General features: G+C 39.1%; 1 protein-coding gene across 5 annotated transcripts in view; it reads left to right on the forward strand.

Annotated features, from left to right (window-relative positions):
* The window catches only part of LOC149149662 (uncharacterized), a 483,557-nt gene that overhangs the window by 205,119 nt on the left and 266,413 nt on the right, over nt 1–12,025 (forward strand). For 4 of the 5 annotated variants that reach the window (XM_089439017.1, XM_089439016.1, XM_089439020.1 and 1 more), the window contains one exon: nt 5,541–5,594. The exons of the other annotated variant lie outside the window; for it this stretch is intronic. In XM_089439017.1, the coding sequence (XP_089295143.1) occupies nt 5,541–5,594 (54 nt within the window). The remainder of the gene's footprint in view (nt 1–5,540; nt 5,595–12,025) is intronic. 5 annotated transcript variants of the gene reach the window in all.

Below are 12,025 nucleotides of genomic sequence, written 5' to 3' on the forward strand. Positions count from 1 at the left end.
GCATAAGCACATGATTGTAAAATGAATAACGCACATTTTGATGGAAAGGCCACCTTCCAATGTGCGCTCTTTGCCAAATGGGAAAGGAAACATATGACTTGCAGGTGGCAAAGAAATGATTGGCACATCATTATCAATTATTAGTGGCTATCAGGGGTTGCCGGCTGGAAGAGATGGTAGGAGAAAATTTTCTTCTATGGGTTTACCCACTTTTGGTGGGTAACAAGCAACATTGCTCCTCTATAGGCCTATGATAATGAAATTGAGGACAATGCATAAAAGAAACAATATTACCTTACATGAGATTTAAGCAACCAGACAATACAAGTACACCATGTAGCCTCCAAAGCCTTTTTATTCCAAAATGAATGAATGAATACAATAACAACAATTTCTTCCAATTCGTTCCACACTAGCTCGCAACAGAGGAGGACACTTTGATTTATAGAGAGGAAGGAGGAGATCCTAAGGAGAAATGTGTGGATCACAAGAAAGGGTTTGAATCCCAAGAAGAGTTGTGCGTATCCAAGGAGAAGTGCGAGTCCATGAGGGAGTGCGTATACATTCAAGGAGTGAACTTGTACTCATGCCCACTTGTCTCACAGCTTAAATTAGCCTACTTGTCTCCAAATCGGGCTAACTCAGCTGCTTAACTCGCGACTCACAATTCATCCTCAATTGGTGAGCCAATTCGTCCTTTAGATTGTGGCTTAACTCAACCTCCATCTCATCACTTAACTCATGGGGCTTGTTAAGACTAAAGATAAGTCGAAACCTGTGACTTAACTCCCCTTGACTTGTTTCCAACTCATTATTGACTGACTGTGAGTCTCAGTGAGACTGGAGACAAGTAAAAGCATGTTTCCTAAAAAATAGGGAGCTAATTTATTCACCTTTCTTGAGTAAATAATTGATTTTCATGAGGGAAATTTTCATTATTAAGAAATTTCCCACAAAACAGTCTCACCTTTCTTTAGTACATACATTCCATATGAAAACATCCTAGTACCACTTTTTATTATTGACGTGAATTTATTTAAAAATGACTGTTTTGTGGGAAATTTTCATTATTAAGAAATCGTACAAAAACCTAGAGTCAAGATAATGCCTAGCATTGTAAAATACATTGACCGTAGACTTAGATAGCATCATTAGGGCCTAGTTATTAAGGCACACTCCAACTTTGGAGGACGTGAGTGAAAAAACTCAATTAATTATTAATTGCTGAAAAACAAAATACAATTAATTAAGTGAAAAGAAAACCCTAGAGAAACTTCCTTAATAACTAGGTCCAAATGGGCTAAGCCTTTAACATAAGGTGATCATGCTAGTAACTTTTTTTACAATTCCCCCATGGGGTGTGAAAATTGCATAGAGAAAGAAGAAGAAAGGGGCAGCATTACCCTCTAAGAGTTTTGCACTTGCAACTTTGACCGGTGCCTTGTCCAACATTGATGGTTCTTCTACTTTTATTTGCTAGGTACATCTAGTAGGTAACAAATATAATGATTGAAATATACACTAGAAGTGTTGATCTTTCCTTAGATTTCTGGATTCAGTAATTTCTGTGTCGTGCTTATGGATGCAATATATGAAATACATAATATCAAGAATAGACACAAATACAATCGCTCACAACCACAATAACACAAGGTATCACCTTGGAAACCCTTTCGGGAGAAAACCTAGCTTGAAGGTGAGGCTGCTTTGTTCTTTCTTTCTCTGAATGGAAATGGATGCAAGTACAAAAGAGTGCGACTTGTGGCTCATGGGCTACTATAGTATACAAACCCTCTATATTTTCTCTCTCTCTATCCACTTTGAGCTACTTTGGTTATCTATGGACCAAAATGCAGTCTAATAGAATGGAACCCCTTTTCTTCCTAGTGCCCCGTTTATAACATAGCACGATAACCTACTTCTAGCTAAGTTTGACTTCTTCAACTCTTGACTAGAGTTACAATATCGAGTCTTCTAGAGTCTTTTTCATCATAATCACATGGATAGTCGCTTTTCCATGAATTATGGGGGCTAACATGGCATCCTCTTGAATCATGGTGGTTAAAACAAGAAGGCCAATTTCGAAGTGGCCAATCTTTATATACGAACTCTACCTGAGGCGATTCTTGTGCCGTTGGAAACACATCTGTGTGTAGTGTTAGTGTCAGTCTTTACAACCTTCCTTCAGTGATCAAATATGCTCTTACAAAGTGATTTTGAAGTGTCAAAGTCAAATTTTGTCATTTCAGTGAGTCTTCAAGCAAAATTTGGTCACTAGGCATTAGGCCTAGGGTTTGCCTAAATGTCAGTCTATGTCATCATTCAGTTGAGTGTATCATCATTCAGAGGGTTGTCATCGTCATGTCAGTGTCTAATGAGTCATTTCACACCTTGTCCATGCTTCAGTTGCCACCCAGGCAAGGTCATTTCCCTCTCCTAGGGTTTTGAAGGCAATTTCTCTTGGATGGTCAAATCACCGGCAAAACTTGTTTCCTGATGTTCATACACCTTCCCCTATCCTTAAAGTACCTTATCAAACACTTCCCATCCCTTAGATCCGCCAAATTCCTCATTTTTGCACAAACCCTAGTTTATAGCTACAACTTGGCAATTTTCTAGGTTTGACCTGTGTTTTGCCCTTTTCGACCCCTTCCCCTCACTCAATCTTTGAGATTCCACTTTCCCCTGCTTCCTAACATCCCTCCCCACTCCCAAAAATTTCCCCAAGAATTTAGAAGCCCCCTATCCCCTTCATTTCGCTCCATTTCGACAAAATCCCTTGTTTCACACATCGGGACAAGTTTCACTCAAAAGCTGTTTCTGAGCAATCAAAGATGAATTTTGCAAAACTGAGAGAGGTTTTTGTCCACAACATGCCAAGGAAGAAAAACCTCTTTCACTTTTTACACAGGTGTCATGGTTTGAGAGAAATGTCAAAAATACCGGCAAGAACGAAGGTGCTCCAAGGACGGTTGGCCAAAGCACAAAAACGAAGGAAAACCCGATCCACTCCAAACTTTGGCCAAAGCCTCTTTGACTGAGCATGGTACTTGATTGAGGACTCTTAGCCCAAATTTCAAGAAATTTGGAGAAAATTTTGTCATTTGTGAATTTTTTGTGCAATTTACAGGTTTTGGCCATTGGAGTGGTCTCACCCCGCGCGCGACCACTCGTGGGGACTGCTCAGAATCACAAAAAGTTGACATTTTTGGAAAGGGCATGCAAAAAGTAGAATTACCTATACTTGGGGTCAACTTGATTTTGAGATTTGGGCTTCCAAAAGCATAAAATACATCAAAATTTTGACTTTCTGCCCACTTTTTGAGTTGCAGAAAGTGACCTTGGGAGAATTGACTTTTGAGGGGTCAAATCAACTCCAAATCCAGAAATTCCACTTGGGATGGAAAGTAGACACACAGAGCTTTCCAATGAGCCATCTTGCACTTGATTTGGACAACTGGAACCCACTCAAAAAGTGCTGCAAAGGGGCGCGACCACTCGAGCAGGGGGCGCGACCACTCGAGCTAAAATTGCCAGTTTTGACTTTTCAGGCCTGCAAACTCTGTTTTTTACCTTGGTTGATCATTTGTACTTGTAAATGATGGATGTATGGATAATTTTCATGGCACATGGATACATTTACTCTCCTTTAACCCTTCTAGAAGCTTCCTTGATGTAAATAGTGAATATTTAATGCATGGATGAGTTAGCTAAGTTTTAGAGGCAAGTTGTTTTGACTGCCTATTATCTAGTGCTAAGTTTAGAATTAGTTCAAACTGCTCTTAGGAAGCTGAGCTCGACCCCTAGAGGTGGGGAAAGGAGTTAGATGGTCTATATTATGCCTTCTCTTGCTCATTTTCATGGTTGGACTCTTGAGGGAGAAGCTCTATTGTATATTTTACTTGTATCTCTGCAATTTGAGGAAAAGGAAGGCCAGGGTTTTGCAGACATCATTGTGGATTCTTGTGGATTATTGTGTTGATGGTGTGTTTCCTACTTGTCATTGTAAGTGTGTTTATGTGTTCCATCTCTTATTCTATTGCTGCTAATTAAACAAAAGAAGTGATAAAGTTTGAATTCATGCATGCCATGCTCAGCTTTCAATTTTGTTTAATATTTATGTTTTCCACTGTCTAAAGAGGATTCAAAGTCATTGTTTGCCCTCTTTAGCTCCCTCTCTTTCTTCCTTGATCATCCATCTCAGCTTAAGGCATCAACACAAACTCCTTCCTTGCCCCAAAGACCCACCTGCAAAAACTGAGCTCAATCCCCACACCCTGAATTGCACTCCCTCCAATTGCCACCAAAAACCCAAAAAACTTTAAATCAACCCTCCTTATCAGTTTACTAGCCTAATATCTTTGATCCTAATTGGTCATCTCGCTCCATTGAAAATCTACCGAGTTTGACCGGAGAGAGCCTTCTCATACCCCGTAGGGCTAGCTACGAGGTGAAATGGTTTGATGTTGCCTTGAAGGTTTACCTTCCTCAGCCTAGGGTGAAATCTCAAGCGCTAACATGTAGAATGACGTTAGTGGGTGCAACACTTGAGCAACAAAGTTTTACCCGAAAAATCTCTATTTAGTGCCTCAAACTACTTTCAAAAGGTTTCAAACCCTATTTTGCCAAATTTGGACTCGCCAATCAAAATGGTCTTGTGAGCTGATTCTTCCACTTTTTCCACTCTCAAAGCATCAAGATGGATGAAAAATAATATAATGATCAAATCCAAATCTTACCTCCCCATTTTGGGAGGCTTTATGTTCCCAAAAGCTTTCACTAAATGAGGAGAAGAAAATTTTCCTCCACCTTCCCTTGGGTGTACCATGAAGGCTTCCCTGGAAGTTGTCCATGATGCGATAATTAGAAATGTTAGAAAAATCTAGTAATCATACAAAAGATGACATTGGCTTGCAATCAGAATATTTGCAAATGGGATAGAATGGTTGAGGACTAAGACTATGCTATCTTTCATCAATTGTTCATGCGAAAATGCCTCTACCATTGTGGAATGGAAAGACGGCTTGATCACTTGTCCCAACCAGCTGCCTTCTGTAAATGACTTCTTCTTGCTCTTTCTTTGATCATTTTCATAACGCAAGAGTAGATTGATACTAACACTGGACTATTTAACATTTATGACCCTATTTATATATAGTTTTCTGTTGAGAAAAGTTCTCTAACACATTAGTAGTTCATTGGTTTCCCTACTGGATGAAACATTGTTACTTGTAGATCTGCGTTGATTGCTAATAGCTTTGTTTCTTGTTGGACATGGCTTGTTAGGACTTTCAATTATCAACCAATTTGTACTATTAAAGATCTTCCCAAATCTGTGCTTTTGTTGTAGGATGTAAATACTAGATGTTATTCTTTTTTTCCTCTTTATTATGTAATGTTTTAAGAGAAAGAAAATGGAATGTGGATAGTGTGGGTATATCGTGCAATTGCACAATGATTCAAACAGGAGATTAGTTGTAATGTTTTTTTTTTAATTTTGTTTTTCAAGTATTTGAAATATTGCTTTTATATTTTTGCAGTTTCCTCCTCGGATTATTTTAGTTGGTGATGTAATAGCATTAGAGGATAACAAGGTGAGTTCTTAATGCTTTGGATAATCATATATATATATATATATAAACTTGCACATTTATTTTGTTTATGTTCAAGTTATATTTGCCTCATATGAAATAATAATATACTTTCAGATTGTTTTCTGCATCATTTATGCTCCAGCGTGCCCATGCCCAAAATGAAATGGACATGGATCAAGGAAATAGAGAATTGCAGTTGTTTTCTCTTTATAATGTTGAATCAATTTTAGAGAAGCTCCATAGTTGTTTTATAGGATAATTTGAAAAGTACTTTTGAGGTTCATAATAGCTTTTCTGTTGCTTTGAAAGTGTTTAACCATACTAGGGATGCCTTTACATGATGTGGGGTGCATGATGAAACCCCAACCCCTTTAGTTGTATGTTATTCCTTTTGGTTCATGACATTTCAAGAGTCGTCTTGAGGTGGTTGATGATGTTGACTTGGTGCTAGATGTGGCACACTCTTTGATTAGGTGGTTATCTTATGTGGTTGGTTGTACCTTTGAGGACTGCTCTATACTAGGAGGTAGGGCCCTTAGTCCTAGTGCCTTTGGGCCTAAGTTACATGCCTTAGGAGGATGCTCATTTGATTTCAGGACACTTGGGCTGAGGGCACATTACTTGGTGTTGTGTGTTTCTCTGAGATAAGTATGTTGTGAAGAACCTGTTACCCACCAAAATGGGTAACCCCATGGGAGAAAGTTTTTCTCCTCCATTTGACAACCAACCAATCAACTAGATAATTAATAATGCCTGCCAACCACCATTAAATGATGATATGCAATGTGCCCCCACCATTTGCATCAACCATGTGCCTCTCTCCATTCGACATTTAGAACTTGGATGAAGGTGGGCTCCTATTCAAAGGGTACTTTGATCATTTTGCAATTGGGTGCTTATACTTGTTTGTTTTGGGCATCTAGTATGGATGATGGGGTGATCTAGAAAATTGACAAACCTTGACTGTATTCTTGTTCTCTCACCTTGCCAGGGGAGTTAATCTTTGACCCTAATCTAGTGGGATAATCTTTGACACATCTGTATATGGATTAGTGGGGGGATTCGATAGAAAGAATGGGTTTGTTGTGTGCTCTTATCTCCTCGTCCAACTTGGTCGTTAGTTTTGTATCCTAGTCCCACATGATCCCCTCTATTGGCTACTACATTTAGGAGTGGCACTACTTGGTAAAGCCTGATTTTGGTTGAGTGGTCCCGCTTCCCGACACGACATATATCATTCCCCTCCTCTCATTATAACCCTTTTTCACTTATTCCCCATCTGGGTCCGCATTTGTCCATTAGGTCCTATTACCGCTCAAACTAGCAGGGGGCATAAAAGGGACAACTGCTAGGTCAAGGGAAACAATGGAGGTTTAGCCGACTGTCACCTCAACTAAGACTCCCTACTCTTTACGCTCTTTCACCGATGGGAGGAGACCCGGTATATAGAATGTCACTTGTGAAGGATGAATCAACCAATGGATGTGAAGTGACCTTAATGATCCTTTTCCTAGAAGGGGGTTAAGAATAGAGCTTACTTGCTCTCTTCAAACAAGGTACAAAGATTTCTAGGATAAGGAGGTGAGGATTTGAGGGTTAGGTTAGAGGAATATGCCTAGTAAAGTAGTTTCCCAATCCTAAGATCCTTATGGAACTTGACTTCCCGAATGGTTCTTGAAGAATTGACCTTTCAAAGGTATGGGAGCACATGGGACCAAGTGGACCCAACCTAGGTTAAGGAGAGAGAATCTAGCAACTAATGATGTTCTTAACCTAGACAGAGAAAGGGAAAGGATCAAAGCAAGAATTTCCAATTGAAAGTGTCAAATTGATCCTAATGTGGTGCTAGCCTAGGGAATACCAGGGCAAAGTTTGATCTCAGAACTAGGCCTTGGGTAATCTCACAACTTCTTCGTCAGAATGACTTCAAATTTGGAGGACGCCTTGAGGACACACCAGCGTAGGAGAGGCTAGGAGATCAAACTTTTTCTTGGGCTATTTTGTCGGGAAAATGATGCCCTAGGTGACCCAACTTGGCTAGACCTAGAAGAGAGAGGGAAAGATGAAGAACATTGTTCGTTTAGTGACCACCTATTGGAGGATCAATGCCATAATCCTTGGGGAGAATGGATTCTAGGATAATGATGAGAAAGGACCTTGTATTTCAATCAAGGAGGCCTTAAGGACTTCTTCGCTCAACCTTTAGGGTAAGAGGAAGAGACCTCAAAACTTTTATACTTCGCTTGGCAAAGGAGATGGCTTATCAAGATAAATTCCCAATGGAATTATCCCTAAGAGATTTGATTCACATACATGGCACAAACAATGAGAGATGCTATATAGAAACAATAATTCCACAAATTTGCAATTTTGCAATGCAACAATTTTCCCTATTATAGTGAAAATTCCATTCAATGCATATGACAAAAGTCAAACAAGAATAACATTAAAAGCATGTACTTAGATGTAATAGAACATATCCAACCATCAACAATTTGACAATAAAGAAGCTCCAAGATAAAAATTCTCCAATCCAAACATCAAAATTCATCTATGCTCCAATTCTTCATCCCAAAAAAAGTGCGAAATTTTCTAAAGAGAAGAGAGATCCGATCCAAAGTGATGATGAGAAAATGAACTCATCTCACTTGTATTTATACACTAATGAGGAGTTCGAATTAGCAGTGTTGATAATATCGGTATCGAAAAAATATCGACTAGGGTCCAGAAAACATCTTATCGGCAATATCGACAAGAATATCGGCAAATATCAGCAAGCATAAAAATGCATAATATATTCATTTTTTTCTTCAGATTTTTAACATACAAAGCAATAGCAACATGAAATAAATACATTGGCACATAAATATGAAGAAAGCACTGATATATATGATGTCAAATAGAAATGATACATCAAAGGTGATACCAAATCCTGCTGATCCCTGATAATTGTCCAATCAAGGACTCAAATGTGGAGAACCAATACAAAATAACACCACATATATAAAAGTATCTCATCATCATGAGTTATATGTAGCAAAACAAATAAAAATAGCAGCCTATCTGAAATCAGTGCCCTCTCCCCCTTTTACAGGAAAACATGATGGGCTGTTTGCCAGGCCTACCCCTAGCAGTAGAAGGCACTGGCCCTGCCTCTGCACCTAATGTCGAATAATGAGTGCTAGGTATGAGTTGTGCTCTCCTATATATATAGCAGATGGTGTTGATGTTGATGCTCCCTCTGCCTCCTGCTCCTCCTCCTTTGCGTCTTGCTCCTCCTCCTCTTACTGCCCCTGTTTTAATGGATCATCTGGCTCTAACCATGAAGGTGACTCCTCCAAGATGGGCACCTCAGACACCACCCTCCATTGACACAATACATCAATATTGTCTAAGGAAATGGCATCTACATCCATTGGTGCTTCTATTTGCTTCACTCGAAGTTGGATATTGTAATGCACATACACTAAATCATTGAGGTGTGCAAACTCCAACTTGTAAGAGTGTCAGAAAAACTAATGAGTCTTGACTCTTGACTCCTGACACTTGAGGGTCATAAATTAAAAATTAAAAATTACAATAAATGTAATAGCTCAACTGAAGGTTGAAGCTCAAAGTTATACTTGTTGCGCTTTTTTGCATGTATTTTCTCAAATACACTCCAATTGCGCTCACACCCTTAAGAGCTACATGTTTGACTCAGGATTCTTATGACCAATTTCTGCAAATTTGGTGCCCTTGCACCATAGCTTCGCCGCCAAATATCTACAACAAAATAAAGAAATAAAAAAGTAAAAAATTTAAATCATAATTAAACTTTCAAATAAAAGTTACGTAATTGAATTTTAAGAATCTAGAATCATAAGTAAAGAAATTCTAAATTGAAAATTCTAATTTCTAATGAGTGATGACTTGTCACTTACGTGGCATGAAGAGGGTCCTTTCTCCAATAGTATCATCAAAGCCAAATAGGCCAACACAATCCCGATAAAACTCTATCTCGCGATTGATTTTGCTTCGAAGCTCAAGATCAGGTACCATCCTCTGAATACATGAATGAATCCCTTCCATCACCTCACTATCAAAATCAAAGGCACATTTGTATGAAAATGTGGGTTGAGGAAGAGTGTTGCTACATGAATAGGTCGATGAAGCATCCTTGTCCATCGACTATCAATCACATCCCATAACATCATATGCCTATCAAGCCCAACAGAACCCTTGTCTGCATAATAAGAATGAATGGCCTCCTTGGCCCTATCCATGGCCTCATACAAATAAGCCATTGCAAGCTTCTCCCCATCTACCAATCTCAGAACCTTTACTATAGGTTCACTAACTTAGCATGCTTCTTCTACTCCCTACCAAAACGTGTCAAAGTACACCATTTTTGCAATGGCTCTCCTGTCCTGTCTCTACAATCATGCCACTCATCAGAAACAAACATTTGCTTCAACTTGAACTGGCATTGAAGCAAAGACTGAAGAGTAATAAAGTTTGTGGCAAAACGTGTGATTGCAAGACGCCGCAACTCCTTGTTTCTAGTGTACCTCCTCATGAGGCTAAGAACAAAAGCATGGTTATAAATAAACTTGGGGACGCTCCTAGCCATATCAATCACCTCCTTGATGAAGGAGAGTTTCCCCATATCCTCAAGCAACAAATCGATACAATGTGCTGCACATGGAGTCCAGAACAATGTGTGATGCCTCTCCATAAGCATCCTGCCAACAGACACATAATTAGCTGCATTGTCTGTTATGACTTGCACCACATTCTGCACACCAATCTCCCAAATGAACCCATCTAACAACTCACATATTGTTGCTGCATCTTTGATATGTGCTGATGCATCCACTGATTTAATAAATGCAGTACCTTTAGGACAATGTACCAAGAAATTTAGAAGGGTCGTACTTTTCCTATCTGTCCAACCATAAGACATCACAGTGCATCCAGAAACTTCCCATGTTTTTTTCAACTCTGCCAATCTAGAGTTGATGTCCTGCGTTTCTGCTTGAAGAATTGTCCCCCACAACTCCTCATATGTAGCACTTTTGTACCCTGGGCCCACAACAGCAATAGCATCACACATTGGCTGCGAAAATGGATTGGTTTCGGTGATGCTGAGAAGTAAGTCACTCCAGAAAAGACACCTCCCCATAAATCTATCTACTTCTTGCTTCTTTTTTTTAACAATTGATTTTATGGAAGGTTCTGCTCCATGTCCTGTTCGTGGAACAAAAAATCTTGACCTCGCACTAGCAGTAGCAGGTAACACTGTGGAGCCCCTCCCACTACCCTCAGCCTCAAAATCATAAGAAGATATCCCGAAAGATCTACTTGCACGTTCAACCTTGTTTCTTTTTGCCTCTTCCTTCTTTCTGTCTTTTTCATCAATTGCTTCAAGAGCTTTTTGTATAAGCTCCAGACTAGAAACTGTACAAAGCCCAACATCATGTCCAGGGAGTCTAGCCAGATGGTATTTCAATTGCATAACCCCTCCTGTCATCCTGGTCCCACACAATTTCATGATAGATATGCCTGATTTGTTCCATCATCAGGGTCCCCATACTCCCAAAATGGGTCCAAGGCTTTCGACATATTTGTAGTGAGCTAATTCAAACCTAGGGAACAAAAAAATAAAATGGAATTAATGATTAAAGTTACTCCACCCATACACAAAAAATAATAAGTAATAACCACCTCATTTTACAAAATAATTTTTTTGCTACATTATTTGCAATGTGAATTCAATGAAAAATGACAATAAGAGGGTGCATTTGAAAGTTAAAAAAAGAAATGGAGTTTGCTGTCCAAATATGGAGAAAACCCTTGTAGTGGCTCATGGGCATGAAAATCATAGCAAATGGAAAAAAGAAGAAGAAGCAAAATGTTGGTAGGCAAAGAGGCAAGCAAGAATAACCCTAAATCTATCAAAAAAATCATTAACATAGGGGTTTTTTAGAACATGCCTGTTAATGGAAGAAATGAAGATTGTTTCACTGTTCTTCAATCTTTGATCAACAAAAAGTTCGTTGTTGGTGGTGATAATATCTCTTCAATCCTCAATTCCTCCTAGACAACAACCACAACACTCTCCCCTTCATTCTCCAACACTCGAAAACAAAAATGAGAAAAAAAATCGACTTTTGCCTTTTCTAGCGTGGCCCAGCCGGCCAGGTGATATTTCACATTGTTGCGCGATATTTTCGCGAGATATCGATGATGTCTCGGAAATATCGTGATATTTTCGGAGAGCGAAAATATCACGATATTTTATTGGCAATATTTCGGCTCGAAAATATCGCAATATTTCCGAATATTATCAATACTGCGAATCAGTCTCTTAGGCCTACATAAGCCCCAAAAATAAAATAATGTTCTAATAACCTAACTTTTAGTGACAAGCCCACCAAACTAGCTCACAA

The sequence above is a fragment of the Pinus tabuliformis genome, chromosome 9 (assembly GCF_031772625.1).
Source record: "Pinus tabuliformis cultivar Carrire ecotype Pingquan chromosome 9, CPIR1, whole genome shotgun sequence".
Classification (NCBI taxonomy): domain Eukaryota; kingdom Viridiplantae; phylum Streptophyta; class Pinopsida; order Pinales; family Pinaceae; genus Pinus; species Pinus tabuliformis.